Source organism: Aplysia californica, unplaced genomic scaffold (assembly GCF_000002075.1).
Source record: "Aplysia californica isolate F4 #8 unplaced genomic scaffold, AplCal3.0 scaffold00020, whole genome shotgun sequence".
Lineage (NCBI taxonomy): Eukaryota > Metazoa > Mollusca > Gastropoda > Aplysiida > Aplysiidae > Aplysia > Aplysia californica.
The window spans coordinates 1,694,107-1,712,124 of record NW_004797290.1 but is presented as its reverse complement, the minus strand read 5'-3'; the positions used below and the strand labels follow the sequence as shown (position 1 = coordinate 1,712,124).

Below are 18,018 nucleotides of genomic sequence, written 5' to 3'. Positions count from 1 at the left end.
ACACACTTAAGCTCACACACACACGCAAGGGCGCACACGAATATACACAATGCCCAATATTCTTTTTAAATATTATCTTATACAAACCTTCATGTGTGTAATATATTTATTTGTATGTGTTATTATATATATATACAATGTATGTATGTGTATATTATTTATATTCTATTTATAGGTAGGAGCCAATTGCATATGGTACAGGACCCAATTGAATACCAACTTGCCAATTACCGGGTTCGTGGCTCCTAGAACGCTCAAATCATCAAGTGACAAAACAACCCTTGTTAAGCCTAAAATAAATTACAAATCATATGGCCAACGCTCTTTTTCATATTTTGCCCCACTTGTTTGGAATAGGCTTCCAAAAACTACCAGAGAAGCAGAAAATCTAGAAATTTTTAAGAAGAAACTAAAAGCATTTCTATTTTCATCACATTTCGATTAGACAGTATCCATCCAAGCTGTAGATCGTTGTGAGTTTGTATGTGCATATGTATGTATGTGTGTATGTATGTGTGTGTGGTGCGTGCGTGAGTGAATATGTATTTGCACGAGTATGTAACACTATGTACCTTTAAAATTGATTTGTAAATCCATAATGTGTATCATGTTAAGCGCATAGAGCATTGCATAAGTGGATATGCGCTATATAAATGCAATCCATTATTATTATTATTAATTTACTTGCATCATTCAGTTTCGCATCAACTCTTTTACCGTTTTCCTCTCGAAAGTGCGAAACGTTGCTTCTTTGAAATGGTGTCCTTCCAGCTGCACAACGTAGTACATAAAGGGTATTATAGATAAGTAAGTAAACGATTAGGCCTACCGAGAACATACACGTACGGAAATAGAATGAAATCCAATTTGGATCAGGCCTCTTCTTATGCAAATTTCGTATTCGTGACAGAACTTACTTTATTCAAAACAAGTTAACAAAGCATAATTGAACATTTTGAATTGGAAAGAAAAAATATCAAAATTTGCTGAAAAAGACCCACTGCATTTCGACAACACCAAAACAACATCATAAAACAGTTGCGATGAACAAGGAGTATCCAAACAGAATTTGCATCGCTGAATACTTTGAACTGAGTAGTTGAAACCAAATCTCTGCATGATATGGATGCATCTCATCAAAATACTATGTACAGTAAAAGTCACGTCCACGATCTCGTTTCTTTCGGTGTCTTTCCTACAGGACGATGAGCCACAACTCTATCGGAGTCTTCAGATTCTTCTGTGTGTGGTTGGCGGATGCTCAGATATGGTTTGCTCCTTCTTTCCTATCAATAATAATAATAATAATAATAATAAATAGCATTTGTATAGCGCATGTCCTCACTCGAAAGCATGCGCTTTATTATCCCAGCAGATCACAGAACACTCATAAACATTCTCAGCTTCCCGGGAAGCATACAGTGCTAGCAGCTAGTTAAGCGCTCAAACATTAGCAAACTGACAAGATCGTTCACTGTCTATAGCTGGGTACCCAATCCCACCTGGGTGAAGTGAGGAAAATTCAGGTAAAGTGCCTTTCCCAAGGACACAAGCCTCGAACCCGCAACCCCACGATTATGAGTCCGGTAGCCTAACCACTAGGCCACCGACGTCACAACAATCTATTTTCCTTATCGCTCCTTCTTTTCATTGTATGTTACTCACAAGTAATAACTCTAATCTTCGGCACTTATACTTATAGGACCTATTTGTGCTACAATTGCTGTTAAACTCTGACTAAATCTTAAGCTTTTTTTTTTCTCTCCCGTCAGTATTAACAACGAGGAAATGGAAAAAATGGCGTCTTCCATCTCTCAAGAAAATAGTTTCTCAATACATCTGCGAACAAAACATTCTGAGCCAAAAGTCAATGCTTGGACTTCGACTTAAGGGGGGGGGGGGGGGGGGGCTACACCTGAGGGCTATCTCGCTTATTACTCAACCAAATTTCAACAAATTTCAAAAAATTAACAAGCATAGTAAGGAATCTTAAAATTCGCCATCAAATTGGAAAAAAAAAGTTTGGTTTCCATGAATACGGCGGCCATATTGGATTTTGTTGACATGTCTTACGTAATAAATACCGCTCTTATTGCTCATGGAAATTAATTGGGGGGGGGGGGGGGGGTTTAATGCGTGTGAACAAACACTAGATTTAGATCTAAAATGTGTCTGTTGTTTTATTCCTAAACGAATTAAAAAATGTTCATAATTTTTTTTCCTGAGGTTGAATTCAAGTTTGCAAAAAAATCCGTGAAAATCCCCTCTCCAGACACCACCAACAAAAATATATTTGATATATCAATAATTCAACAAACTAATGCTTAGTATTACATCTTTTCTTCATTCTGTGAAAATTTAATGAAGTTTGGATAAAAAATGGTGGAGTTATTTAAAAAGGTATAGAGAAGAGTCGCGTTTTGATAAAACTTCCGATAAAGAAAAATAAAATATTGACTTTAAGAGGAAATGGTGGTGACGATCATGCCTGGTATTAGGGGGAAAATGCGGTATAGTGGGGTCTTGTGCGATGAAATGGTTGTAGTAGAGGCTGAGGAAGCTAAAAATGCCTACAACGTAAATTCCATAATGTTGAGCCGAATTGGGACTTTGGGGGTATAGTCCCTCCCCCCCCCCCCCCTTTAAATGCTCAGTGGTGCATGGTGGTTGCATTGCAATCCGAGGCACTCTCGGGCCCAGATTTGGCAAGGACGTGTTTTCTTCTAAGTGACACGAAACTGGCAACGGTGCTGCACGGTGCATGTCATTCAAACTCTTCGCTTATAGAAATTTGCCATGCAACTGGCACCGCCAAAAGGTTAGAATTGTTTTTATAACCTCTTTGTGGCACAATAACACGCAACTGACTCCCTGTCATGGAATTGGCACCCAACCATTGGGTCCTACATAATTATGTGCATGCATGTATATAATTGAAATTTAACATTTATCACTATCATGATGTATTGAAGCAGTTCTCCATATTCAGCATCACAGTTTTATAGAAGGCATTTTTTCAGATTTTGAGATACTGTAATGTAATCAGACTTAAATGTAGAAATCTTTTCAGCAATGCTAAATACAGACTGAATCATTTAAGCAACAGAAATCACTCTATAGGAATCAGGAAGTCCGCGTCGAGACAGTCTTCCAACGAAACCAAACACATTCTTTTAGATTATTAAATGACCTCTGTATCTTCAGAAATTAATTTAGAACACGTTAAGCTATGATAATCATAATCATAATAATGATAGAAATGATAATAGTAATAATAATGATAGAAATGATAATACTAATGATGATAACAATAATACAGTTAAATAGTCTAAGACGGTCACCCAATATCGAGGAAAAAATTGGTTGTCATAGGCAGGTGGACGTTTTGGACAGAGTCAATACAATATTTTAGCTCCAAAAAAAAGGGGGGGGGGTTGTACAGGTGCTTGTCTTGGACAGGTGACTGTCAGAGCAGGTTCTACTTTTAGTTTGTTTTAGTAAGGTTCTTACGGCGCTTGCAACTGCATAAGGTCATATGAGCCCAAGGGGATATATGTCAACGAGAAGTCCAAACGGGGAATCAGGCTTACTCGGTACAGTTCACCTCTCTAGCCTCAACAGCACAAAACCTGTGTCAACTGCCAATGCACCCTGGAAATAGCAGTTCACAAGACAGCGACAAACATACAAAAGAAGTAGAGGAAAAATGACGATAGTACGGATGAGGGAAGAAAAAGCAGCAGTTCTCCCTATGTTGTTCTGGTACAGTAAGAGCATGACATTGACATTGATAAATCAGCCCATTCACAATTCTACGGTGCATAAGAACATGTTAATGTCTCCCCTTTGGGAATGGCCTAAAGATAACTTCAGTCAGTAGTACTGCCCTGGTGGGGAGGTTCTACTTGGGGGGGGGGGGGGGGGGGGGGCTAGTGAGCAATGAGTTCAGACTCAAATAATTCAGGCAAGTGTAATGACGCGGGGTTTAGATGGGTGGTCACTGGGGTGGGTCCTTGAGCAAGATACGACAACCCAAGCTCAAAATACAGTGGCGACCGGCAATGGCATAGTTGTAAATTGTTCTGTACTGGTGTAATATTGTGTGTTTATACATGTATTTGTTCATGTATCTGTGTATGTATGTATTCATAATTATGTAGTTATGTATGCATGTATGCATGAATGTATGTTTTCCATTGTGAACCAAATCGCCCTTTTGAGATCAATGAAAGTGTAATCTATTTATTTATTTGTATTAGCCTCTGAATAAATCATTAACATACGAACTCAACAGATCTTACCATTTATTTTGTCTCTCGCCTCGAAGGATATCCAGCGCACAGTGTTCGTGTAAAGCTGCTACTGTCACAATGCTAGTTATAGAGGAAGATCAGGGCCCACCACCGAATTTGATCACCTCTCTCTCTCTCCACCCCCCCCCCAAACAGCCACAGTACACAGATCCGGGTAGATAAAGCACCAATCGGTGTGCGTATAAGAGAGGCCCTCCTGATAAGGTGAACGTTATGAAAGCCGGTTCGGGCCCTACTTATACTTGTGTCACGACGCGCTGGAATCAGGCGCTCGTAAATATTTGGGAATATGGAATTGTTGGTGTCATCTTAAAGTTTGTTTATGAGTGGGAAAAATACCCCTCCATTTGGAATAAAAGCTGAGATGTTTTTAGGAGGTGGGGGTCTCCTGGTGTCTGAGGTAGAATTAGCGAGACGATGTTTGACAACTTCCAAAGAAATTAGTGCCGTTGCGAACTACATTTTTTCATTTCTTTCAATAAAATACACTCAGGAAAGTGTGTTTTTTTTAATGAGCATTAAAGGTGATGAGTTGAAAACAAAACGACTAAAACCCTTTTTTTTAAGTCGGTGAAAATTGCCCTAAGGGAAGAAAAATGTCGGTTATTTTGACGAACATCTGATTTCACCACGATACCTCACATTTATTGATCTTCGGCTTAGTGCTGTAAAAGGTGTTCTTGGAATCTTTGGTTCTGGAGCGCAAAAAGCTAAAATTAGCCTTGGGAACTTCTCTGAACTCTTACCAAAGATTTTCTACCTACATGTACAACTAGTAGGCCTAGTAGTGCTGATCTCTGAGGCCTAGTGTATCTTTCGTAGTGCTGGCCGGTACCATCGAAATTGCGTTTTGGTACTTGACTGGCCCTAGACGTCGAGTACTGCCAGTACCGGACCAATACCTGTACTGGTAATAAATTACGTCAGGGGATCTGCTAGTCTTATGCCTCACTTGCTGCTTCTTTTTTTTTTCATCAAAACACTAGAAGGCGGTACCCGAGGCCTTTTGCTGACAATATGAAACCGCCTGGTTGTTCGCTTCTGTAGACAGGTATTGGACATTGGTGCTCAGGGGCGGGGGAGTGGGAGGGGGGCATTGTTTGGGTTGAAGATTGGAGGGCGAGAGATAGACCTGCTGCACATGGACCGGAGATATAATTTAACGTTGAGTGGATACAGATTCAATAATAAATCGGTTTATACTATCCTGCGTTCATTGAAATTCTAGACGGGCAAGGACAATACATTTTATGGCTGATTTGGGCATGTGATTGATGGCAAGAAACGGGTATCTTATTTTGTATACTGTCACTTGTTGTCTCTTCCCTGCGGTATTTTTTCCTCCCCATACTACACTGGTCCCATCGAGTCATGGGTGTCGGTAATGGTAAAATGCTCCCCAGCGTTGCACATTGGTATACCTGCTTTAGATTTTCACGAGAATAAGTGCGTTTTATCTCTTTTTTAAAATCGGTACTTCTTGAACAGACATACAAGCCTTGAACGTTTAGCTCTCGCTGGCAAAAAAATATTGAAGCAACCGGAGAACCATGATCGCCGATCTCTGTCGCAGATTAGGCACTCGATGATCCGAAGGCCAGTTTCTGCAGAGGTGCGGTATGTCCCACCGGAGACCCGAGTTTACAGTAACACTGATAATACGTGAACAGTAAAACTCTTTAATTTTTGCCCCACTCAGTGTAGGCCGACCTAGCAGGAATCTGAGCAGCCAGACGACTGTTTAGATCTGGCCTTCTTCTTCTTCTTCTTCTTCTTCTCAATGACAGGATCAGAGTCAATCCTGCGGAGCGCAAATTGCGCAGTCGGCTGTAGATCCCCAAGGCTGTCATAGGCCAACTGTTTTCTCGCCAGTGGTGTATCAATTTGTCATTGCTATGCCCTCATGGTTTTGTAGCGAGTACAGTGTCACAAGATACGGTGGCTGTTCTCCGAGTCCTGACCACATTGATCTACAGTTGTGCAAGGACTGTTGAATAAAATACCATTCTATTTATAACCTCCTTGGTGTTGTGTTTCCTAACAGATGTCTCCAACATGACAGAACCAAATAACTGGATAGACTTGTTCTTGTTGTTGTCGTTTTCAAATCCCTTTAGCTGCGAGCATTTCTTCGCTCTTGGCAGCGCAATGCCTCCTTCAAGAGTTTGGAGAGTCTTAAAACCTACCAAACCAACACTGGGTTCAAGAATGCCTCTTCCGGGCCGTTGGCCTGCTTGGCCCAGGATGATTAAAACTTAGCTAACGGTCCTATCGTAAATGGCACTAGCCGTTAGTACTCTCTCTCTCTTTCTCTCTGTCTCTCTCTCTCTCTCTCACACACACACACACACACTCTCTCTCTCTCTCTCTGTCTCTCTCTCTCTCTCTCTCTCTCTCTCTCTCTCTCTCTCTCTCTAAGTAATTATGAAATGTTTACCTCTATCAAACACTTTTATGCTATTGAAGGACTAATTTCTTGTCCACGTAATTAGTTTTAGTAGAGGTTTTACAGCGCTCGAAACTGCATACGGTCATGTGAGCGCCAGAATATTAGAGGTGTTACAAGAGAGTAACAAACATGAAAAAGAAAAAGCGGAGATAAGGACCATAGATGTTTCATAGGAAAGAAGAAGTAAACCACACCAGAGCATCCGCCAACCACCCACTTTCCTCGTCAGAGATTTTTTTTAAAAACAACACTTAATGGGACAGATGAAAAACGACAGTCTTCATTGGTAAAAGAATTCTCAAGCTTCGGATATTGGTCGAGTTAGAAATTATCAGCCCCTTTGACTATTATTGAACCTGCCATGTTTTGAAAGACATGAGCAAAATTACTTTTTGGCATTTCTTCTTTATATTAGCTATAATAAGATGTACATGCTGTTTATTGCTCCAGCCTGTCTGTTTGCCACTACGCTATGTCTGTGTCTTTCTCATCCCCCCTCCCTCTCCTGGCCGTCTTACACTGGATTGCCGGAAACAAAAGACCCCAAAGATCTATGACCTTACAATATAACTTCCAAGATGAACCCCCAGCAGAAGTTACAAATGTGCGTCTGTGCTTAAACATGTAAAATATTACGTGGGTTTTTTGTTGGGTTTTTTTTCTCTCTCTTCCTTTGAGCATTCTCTCATCTCAGAACTAAAGTGATCAGTCTTTCTTCGTTACATGGAAAGCAAACATACTTTCACTCCCAGACACAAGACAACAACAATCTCAATGACAAATCTACAGCAACACAACAGCAACAACAACATAATAGCAAACCGATTTGATATACAATGCTGGTCATCTATGAGAACAATTCACTTTATTATTCAAAATCTTGTATTAAAAAAGACATTTAGTCTGCTTAGTGTGAGACCCCGCCACACACCATTATGAAAAGTGACCTATGACGGAGCCTTGCACTGAGCAGTCAATTTTTACGTTTAATTTTCAGTGAAAGACATATCACGTGAACTGTTAGACCGCAGTAATTTGCAGTTAGATTCATAAACAGATGAAAGAGAACAAACAAGCAAAATAAACAGCCAAAGGCATTGATTAACAATATGTACAGGATCAGCTCAAACAACTGGAAACGAGCAATCACAGATAAAAAGATGTGTCATGAAAACTTTTGTACCTTTCAGCACCTTTGTTGATCTAGCAGAAAAAATTATCTAAAGCAAAACTATCTAACATTATAATTGTAGCCTACTTAAATTACTGTTAGGAATTTGAAAGAGACCCAAGCTTTATGATTTATTTTTCCACTCAAGGGGAAACTTCACATTTTCATATTATACTGGTGTAGTTCCATCTTAAGGATTTACTTATACACATCAGCATATCTCTCTCTCTCTCTCTCTCTCTCTCTCTCTCTCTCTCTCTCTCTCTCTCTCTCTCTCTCTCTCTCTCTCTCTCTCTCTCTCCCCCCCTTTTTCTCTCTCTTTCCCCCTTTCTCTCTTTCCATCTCTCGTCTCCAATACATTTCTCTCTTTTATTTCTTTCAAACAAACTGACTCCAGGTAATTTACAAAAACCACACTACAGGCATATTTTAAAAATCAATCCGAGAAACGGAAAGAAGGCAAGCAAAGTAAATAAATTACAGCGAAACTGTTTAAATAAGTATCCACAGGGATTGGAGGAATCTGTACACGTTAAGAGAGGAAACGTATTATATTAATACACTAATTGACTGCGCAGCATAAGAGTCCATCATATATGTCACTTTTCAAAATGGCTAATGAAGAAGTCTTGTATTAAGCAGTCGAATCTTGACAAAGACTTACCAGGACGTGAAAAAAGGTACACTTGGCATGGGACGGATACACCGTTAGTCTATTCATAACAGGCTTTCAAACTTAAACTGAAAGACCAGAGAACAGGATCACATGATCAAATACTATTGGTACCTCTGCTCTGCTTTCTCCTCTTAAATTTGCATTCATATTTAGACCTATAGCTTGTTCACTTTCGTCTGACCACGTTAAAAACATTCTAGCTCATTTATTAATTTACCTGTGCCCTTTGCCTTACCTTTGCAAGGCACTTCTGCATGCTAGCGCCCAATCAAAAATATTTTTTTTAAAAATCTTGATCCAGTAATAAAAATGTTTGTCTCTTCGGGTCCTATATCAAAAACCGCTCTATGGATGCATGCAGGGATTCACTAAAATAAACGACTTACAGTAACTTTGCCTTCACAGATACTCAACCTATCTCTTGAATTGCATTTCTAAGGCGTAGTTAGTGTGTGTGGTGTTGAGGAAAATATGTCAACTTTTTAATGTTTTAAGTGTATGCTGTAAATCCCCTATTATTTTTTTGACCTGCATTAGGCTTACATCAAAGAATAAGTGTCGGAACCTTAGTTTGCAGTGATCTTTATGAATGGGCTTTTAGATTCTGTTGGTCATTCAACTTTTAGACCTATACGAAAAGACCTGAGAAAATTAAACAAAGCAGTTTCATTTTACGTTTTTTTAGCCGAGGTCCAACGAAATGAACAAGCAATTATATTGTAATGCAGAATCAGAATGAATGCTACCAAAACTTAAAGCGTATCTCAGTGGACGGGTGTCACAGTGAAAGACAGTTCACAAAGAATGACAATCAATATTAGTACAACGGCTGTGACTTTCAATACGGATAGGGTGTGTAGTCAGCCCTGGCCAGAAACCAGGCCACTGTATCTGGGTGACCAGCAATGGCAAGCTAGACTTTAAATCTGTCATATATTCAATAAAAAAAATAAATCCCCCTTTGAGGATTAATAATTGGGCCCTTTTTATCTCTCTTGAACAAGGTTCATATAAAAACACTGAAAAAATTCTGAAAAATGTTTCCCATCCCTTTATGAGTGTTTTTTTAACGCCATATCTCCAGAAAGCCGAGTTTATTTCTTTAGATGAATAACTATCAAAATAGATTAACTTGTTTTGATTTAATGACCAATTTAGTGATGTTTAAATTTCCCACCAAAAGATTTCATTCCACAGTGGGTCCCCCCCCCCCCCTCCCTTTGAAACAAAGAGTTTTAGCCAGTATTCAGACAAGAAAATGACATTTATCATTATTTTGCTCAGACAGACCATATATATATATGTGTATATATATATATATGTAGAACTGACAAGGCAGGGCACCAGTATAATCTTACCTGGCTACAATATACATATATGATAAATTTGTTATGCGCTTGATGAATAAATCATGCTGCACAGTCAAGGTTAAAAAAAATTTCTTTAAAATCCCTCCTCTTTCACCATTCATCAGTGCATAATTTTTGTACATAAATATTGCAAGAAAATACATCTCTATATGAAAGGCTCAAATTTCATTATTATCTGCATCAGCATGAAGCAATACAACATTTGTGTATCAACAAAAACCTGGGGAAACTGTTAGCTCAATGCTTCATAAATATCCAAAGAGAGAGTTGTAAGGAAAATCTCTCCTACAAACTTTTATTAGACTAATATATGCTTGGGACTGAACTAGTTCATAATAAAACCATCACCTTTGGCTTCCCCCGCAATCAATAATCATACACGTTTCTATGCACTGACAATGTCGAGATGATAACAGTTTAACCTTTTGTTTTGCCTTTCAGAAAATAAGATACCGTCATTTAAAGAAGGAAAAGTGGTGAAAAAAGCTGTCCTTTACTAAGGTATCACTGAGGTACATAGTATAGCAAGGAAAAGCATTGGACATCACAATCTATTTATGACAAATAATGAATTCTAAAACGATGAATGGTGGCAGAGAAAGTAACCCACTTTCACTGCAAGGCATAGAAGCAAAGAATACCTGTATTGAACACCGCAAAAGATATCAGAGAATGTGATTCATCTTTTAGTCCCATTATGATTCATAATAGATGACATTTAAGCTGGACAGCCCAAGCGCTCGATTTCTCTTGGCATCATAGATATAACAATATGGCAGCACTGTATAATATATCTAATGTGGAATGTTACAATAAAGATAAAGAAATAAAAATAAAAAGCAGATACAATGAGCAAAGAAGTGAAATATTGACAGCTGAGCTTATTAATGAGAGTTTAGGTATTAAATCTCAAACATCTTTGCACATCATGTAAAAGATGAAGTGAAACATAATTCAATTCAGAGTGAGTATAGAGAACCACATCGACGTGATAATTGTTATTATATAGAGATGAGAAAGAGCATGACAGTCAGGCAGAAACAACATCTTCAACCACACTCAGGTAAAATACAAGCAATTGTCAGCAGAAAAAAACCACACTGGTGGATCTACTGTAGACCAAAAATGAGCAATTCCAAGGCTGGATGCAACACTTTGATAAACGCCATTTTGCAGTTTGACAATTGTCAGTCTTGAACCCAGCCATTGGAATGCAAACAAATTTACCAAAGTTTCATCCAAAATTAGAAGCAAATCACATGCTGTTATTCAAACTAGTCCAAAAGAAAGATAATATAGAATATATTGTTTAAAATCTCCTTCATGGAGTCAAAAGTAATCATTCAAACAGAAAGCTAAATTGACTGAAAATGAAACTTGAACACTACCTTAAAGAGTCAACTTAAACTCAGACAAATTATATCCGTGTAACAGAATCTTAATGAGAGGGTAAGTTTTCAAATATTTGAAAGGAAAGAAGAATAGACTACATTAAGAGGTTCAAGACCTTTATATTGATTCCTATGATGTAGGCTACATTTGTTTCTTTCAAATTCTTTCATTAGTGACCATCCCACACTGGCTTCAAATATAAACAATTCCGGAGTAACAAATGTAGATATAAGCAGCAGAATCAGCTTCAGAGCAACACATCAAATAAAACCTGGAAACCAATTCTGTCAGAAGATTATATAAAATGGGTTTCATCCTAAGGAAATGAGAGCATGCCTAAGTGAGCAGTAGCTTTACCCCTCTGGGCACCCAGTGCACTCTTCAGGTTGTGCTAATGTTAATTTTGCAGATAACTAAAGGTAGATGTAAGAATCTTGTAGGCCCAGGAGACCGGGGCTCAAAAAGTAACTGAAAATAGAACAATAATCCCAACAAAATGTTTGATTCAAGTTTGCACACAATAAGGAAAATATATCGAACAGTAAACCATGTGAATAAGTAAAGAAAAAATGACAAGACACCATGGCAATGAGATCGATAATTCAGGGGTTGTTTTCCGCTGCATGAAAAATCAATTTCAAAACAAAATTTTAAAGTTTGAACTTAAATCTTTCTATATAACAAAATGGTCGTAATGGAGGCTGGTTTGTTCATTTTCAGTTCACACATCAAGCCAACAGCCATGATTTTCCATAGTGCAATGTCCACAGGTGAGCTTGCTGCATGCTATCGAACAAGCACAGATGGGTATCAAATTTCTGATTATCCCCTTTTAGACAAGATCAAGGGCACTAATGTTTTATGTTACTATTTACCCCCCAAAAAAACCGAAGCGATTCTTTTTAAAACGAGGAACTATAAGTGCAGTTTTGGCCAACAGATAACTGCAAACAGGAACTGAAACAAAATTCTGGTTGGAGGGAAGATACTGTAAAGAACACATGTCTGGTATCATGATTTAATATCTTGCTTTCAGACATTCATAAATCCCAATCAGGTACAAATATAAAGGGAAATAATTTTAATCTTACATGAATTTTTATTTGAAAGCAGAAGGATAATGACATGATTCTCTTTTAATTAAGATCTTTCCATTTCATCCAGTGAACGTTTCATGTAAGAATCCATATCTGACATATCCGTCAGAGCACGTTGAACCATATCCACTATCAAGTTAGGCCAGATTTTCATCAACTCTGTTCGCTTGCGGTCGTTAAAAATTGCCTCTTTTGTCATCTCAGTCAAGTAGTTGTGGGCAAAGTGGCGCTTTCCATCTGGATCCTGAGAATGAATAAAAGCAAAGTGGAGACTGCATGTGGTATGGAGATATTACGTCAGAGACATGAAACAACAATAACAAGTTGATGAACTGTATGTCAAGTTTGGGCAACAGAGAAGAGACAACACAAACTCACAGAGTGAGAGAGAAAGAAAAAAAGAGTTCCACCTTATATTTTATTGTCAAAACTAGAACATATTATAGCTAAGAAGGACATGGGATAACAAAAGCGGAGGAAAGAGAGAGGAATGATGAGTGCTGGGTCTGAAACGAAAATGTCTTAGGAGAAAAAGAAAGAATCTTTGTTAATTTGAACATGGGTAAAAATTTACAGTAATTTTTCTGGCATCAGAAGGGTCTGACATTTCACCTTTTAGGTTTCATCAAGACATCGTGAAAATCTTTAAAAATTCACTTTTACAAATTTATGCAGCATTCTTTCCCTGAATGTTAGTTTATTATAACCAGCTATATTGATTTGGTTATTTTTTGTTTGTTTTGTCTTACAATAGGTTTTTTTCAGTGGAGTCTGATAAAATCCAACACGTTTAATTAATATGAAAAGAGCAGTAAACCGAAAAAAAAAGAAAATCCAAGATTTTTATTTGAGCAAACTGTTAAAACTGAAGTCCTGGCTAACTAAAAATAAATCTTGATGTCCTGCAGATTCTTGTTGAAGCAGACTACACTGTATAATTTATACAAGATGAATATATTGAGCCACTCCTGAGAAAAAATGTGAAAGATTGCCATGTACGCCCAAGTGGCTCAAATACAGTCTTCAAGGGGACTGAGATAGGTAATTGAAATAAACTGGTCCACCAAGAGAGGGACTTTTTTATGATGTACAGTGAAACTCTGCAGCAAGAGATATGGCTGAGAAAAAAATGTTATGGCTTTTCCTAGTGCTCAATTATCACTCACCTGCTTCGTCTCTGGCACAGAATAAGCCAACCCAGCCCGTCCAATAAGTTCAGAGTGTGCCTTGTCATTGCCTCCCTTGCCCCCTTCACCTATCTTCCTGCCCTCTGTAACCACAGTCTGCTTCCGTCTAGAGTCACTCATCAGCGACAGCAAGCGGTACTGGGGCAGCTGTGATGTGGCCACGTGAGATAATGGCCCAAACAACTTTTCTGCATTCACAATATCACCAGATGACACCTGGAATTAAAAAAAAAAAATCATTTGCTGATATATTTCTTTAATGTACAAAGAGGAAAGTCATATTTTGAGACTAAACCTTTCTCCTGAGGCAAGCACCGAAGTCTTGTACGATTTCAAAAAGACACAGATGGCTGCATGAATGTTGTTACTCATCGGCCAACAACTAACACTACGAGAAATGATATAGCGGTAACGTGCAAGAAAACAAAACATCAAACTTCCATTTTAAGTTCACAAACTATTACAACAGTGAAACTCGGATTCAACAAACTTGGATTCAACAAAAACTCAGATTCAAAGAAAGGAGACAGATTCCACAGTCTTTTTTAATTAGTTAAAATCAACAAAATAAAGCCTGTTGTGTACATCAAAAGCCTTCTTTCACACCAATATTCGTGTTGTTGAGACATGCGTAAGACATGACATGTCCTAGTGTGCGCCAGGGTCAAGAGAGGTTGATCAGGTAGGTGGCTGAAGTGTTAGGGTGTGTCTGATGGGGTTGTGGGGAAGGGTTCATTCATAGCACAAGCTTTTCGGACGTCAAAAGTTGGCAGAGATAAAGATACGTCACAACCATATCCACCCTTCCCCCCAGCTACTGAACAAATAAAGGCGAGTGTAGACTTAGATGAAAAATCTAGCTAATGAATAGTGCTCTTGTCTAAGGAAACAAATCTTGCCATAGGTAAAGTACTACTTTGTGATGCACCTTGCTGTTCATATTGCTATTGTATGAACACTTGGGTTTAACGATATCAAAGTTCAAAGGTCAGTCCTGATGAATTCTTGCAAATGTAAGAGGGCTTATATAATTATAATATCTGTCTTCACCAGCACAGAAAAACAATGTTTCTAGAAGTTAAAGTAGTCATACAATTATTATTACAGTCACATCCCGTCAAACTTGGAGAGACAGAGCTGGGTATATTGATCTCTCCCTTGTGATAAAGAGGAACAAAGTCTGTCAGAAGGGAAATAATTCTGTACAAAGATCACCCTTGTGATAAAGAGGAACAAAGTCTGTCAGAAGGGAAATAATTCTGTACAAAGATCACCCTTGTGATAAAGAGGAACAAAGTCTGTCAGAAGGGAAATAATTCTGTACAAAGATCACCCTTGTGATAAAGAGGAACAAAGTCTGTCAGAAGGGAAATAATTCTGTACAAAGATCACCCTTGTGATAAAGAGGAACAAAGTCTGTCAGAAGGGATATAATTCACTACAAAGATCACCCTTGTGATAAAGAGGAACAAAGTCTGTCCAAGTCACATTTAACTAAGGCACCCTCAGTGAACATACCTCAACATCATTAATTTTCTTCAGGGCAAAGTGGGCCAGCCTGAACACAGTGTACATCCTCCACAGAGTGAACTTGGTCACCGGGTTCCCGTCTAGGTCAATGGTCAGATTGTCCAGGCGGCGGACGGCTGAGAGAGCGTTGATCTGTCGCAGGCTGTGAATGTTGGTGGAACAGAACACCAGGCTCTGGAGAAAGAAAAAGACGAGCCCTGCGGATGAGCTTTGTTTCAGTGAGTGTCCATTTGTGTTTCTGCCTGCTTGTGTGTGTGCGTGCATCATGAGGCAAGTATGGAAAGTCTTGTTTGAGATAAGATGGAGAAAGAATGAGAAAGAACATTAGATTGTGAGAAAGAAAGAGAGAAAGAGAGAGAGACAGAGACAGAGACAAAGACAGAGAGAAAGAGAGTGATACATTGAGACACTTATACTATAAATAATCGATTCACAAATGGAATATACGAGGGGCATCATTAAAACTAAAAGAGGGAAAGTCAATTCTTATAATATGATGGCTAATTGATGTAAGTCTGTTTCTTCGTTTAAAAGGAGCTGGGGCTTCTTGAAACAAATAAAAATGTAGATAAAAATAAAAGCACTGACAGGATCACCATTTAATTCCATTATGTCAAAAAGCTTGTAGTCTTCTAAACAACTTATATTTTTTAAAATAATTCTTCCTAAAGCTTACAAAATAGTGAGCATGGCCCCAGTCAACTTTAACTATAAGGTTTTACAAGGAAACATTAGCAAAACAAGACAGTAACACACAATGCTCACATACCTGAGTCGCTGGAAACCGCACTCTGATTTTGGGTAGCTGCTTGACAATAGCATCAAAGTCGATGAACTTGAAGACAATGACATTGACCGCACCAGCTGCCTGCACACCCCAGTTACGGTCGAACGCATCCAGCGACTGAGGCCCGTACAAGGAGAGTGTGTCTCCTTCTATCTGCTCCAGCATGTTCAGCCCATCTCCTATCACTGTGGTGGCGCCACTGGGTATCACAAACAACATGGTTCCTTCTCACTTTTTGATAGCAGATTTTTCTCTTCAATTAGAATTATAATTCTTTTTTAATAACAGTTCAAGTTTAAAGATCATTACTAAATAGTCCTCAAGTCACAAACAACCAAGTGTACAATACTGTAGAAAACCCAACAAACTCAAACAGAAATGAAACCATTATAAAAATATTTAGATGACAAGCTGGAGAAATATTTCAACCCTTTACTGATAAGAACATGGCCCACTCTGCATATTATGGATAATTTTCTTTGTTAACTGAATGATTAATTAAACTCAAAATGTAATTTTTTGGTTATTCAGATTATTCAAATCTTGAATATTTCAAACAGAGATGACACTGGACTTTGTAGGAGAGGAATTAAGAGATCTTAATGTAAATTGTCAGTCGTTTTATCTTTAAATGCTAACTGTTTTTCAAGATGGAAATGGATTTGCACTTGATGAAGGAAAAAGATTGAATTCTCTTTCCTGCCCAGTAGAAACACTGGCAAACTCTCAGAAACACATTAGAGCTACAAGTACATATATGAATTTTCATTCAGAAAGTATTAAAGACAAAATGTAAAATAAACTACACAATCCCACCTTATACCAGAATCTTTTGAACTCTCTGTCCGCAGTGGGAATCTGAGTTCTCTTCGCCGGCTACCACTTCTTGACCTATCCTTCTGAACTTCATCCTGTGAGTTCTCAGCATCCGTCACATTGCTGCGTGCACTGCATGGCCGGCTCCTCAGGTCACTGCTGATTAGTGGGAAAACATTTGCTCTCTCTTGTGAAACATGATGGACAAAGATGAAAAGCAGTTTGTCTTTGCACTCAAAATACAGGTACAACGATTCAACACAAAAGTGCTCAATGAAATGGGCTGGGAAAACATTTTGTTTTTCTTCTATATCCGTTTTAAGATCTATTTGACAGAAATAGGTCATTTCAAACGCTGAGCACTTAAATCAATGATAAGAATACAAGAAATGGCAGAAAGAAGAGGAAAAGGTACACACAAGCAATACAATTGAGCATAAGTTATCCATTCAATAACCTCTGCCCCCTCCTCATCAATACCTGGTCAGAGACTCTAAGTCCAAGCCGTCCATCTCTGGCCCCGGTGGTGATGTCATTTCCATATTGGGCACAGAGCCGATGTGGTTGGCAAAGAGCTCAGGCATGGTGGTGCTCACTTTGACCAGTCGAGAGGTCCTGCTCATCATGGAACCCTGCATGCTCTCCCACTGACGTTTGGCATTGTTGATGGCAAGTCGACGCTTCTCCTGTTAGTGGAATTATTTGATGTAGACGGACCAAAAATTTGTGCTCAGACAAAGCAAGAATTATACTTTGGGAATGACTGAAACAAGGCAATTTGAACCTTTTTCAGGAAGGCTGCTTCAACAAGAAATAAACAGGCAAATAGTAAGAAAGTATAACCTAGGAGCAGCACTCTCTAATGACACACTCAAAAAGAAAAAGGGCGTATCAAACGCAAGCACTTTTGGGGGGAAAAAATGTCATACATATCCAAATAAGCAGAAACCGCAAATTATCTCCTCGTCAATAAAAACCTATATACAAAATTAGACGAAAATTAATTTTTTATAAAGGATAAAAGACCTCTACATTTGCATCTTCGGACAATTGTCATATATTTGCAATAGAAAAAGGTAAACAAACAGCCGTTTTATTTAAAAAACCACCCATCTAGCAGGTACCATCACTTGACATTGCTTGAAATTTCATAATACCAGCTGAATACCCAGAGCAAACGTTTCAACAACTACAATCAAATTAAAAGAACATCTGAACAGATTTCATTAT

At 38.4% G+C, this 18,018-nt stretch overlaps 2 protein-coding genes across 2 annotated transcripts in view; both read right to left on the bottom strand.

Moving 5' to 3' along the window:
• LOC101848260 overlaps positions 1 to 4,695 on the bottom strand; it is a gene marked incomplete in the record, with an annotated part of 33,837 nt that extends 29,142 nt beyond the window's left edge. The window contains 1 exon segment of the mRNA XM_005090665.3: positions 4,302 to 4,695.
• Positions 4,696 to 12,366: 7,671 nt separating this feature from the next.
• The window catches only part of LOC101847786 (leucine-rich repeat-containing protein 49), a gene marked incomplete at its 5' end in the record, with an annotated part of 27,163 nt that continues 21,511 nt past the window's right edge, over positions 12,367 to 18,018 (bottom strand). The window contains 6 exon segments of the mRNA XM_005090663.3: positions 12,367 to 12,712; positions 13,635 to 13,871; positions 15,174 to 15,359; positions 15,955 to 16,171; positions 16,789 to 16,947; positions 17,269 to 17,474. Coding sequence (XP_005090720.3) covers positions 12,512 to 12,712; positions 13,635 to 13,871; positions 15,174 to 15,359; positions 15,955 to 16,171; positions 16,789 to 16,947; positions 17,269 to 17,474 — 1,206 coding nt within the window.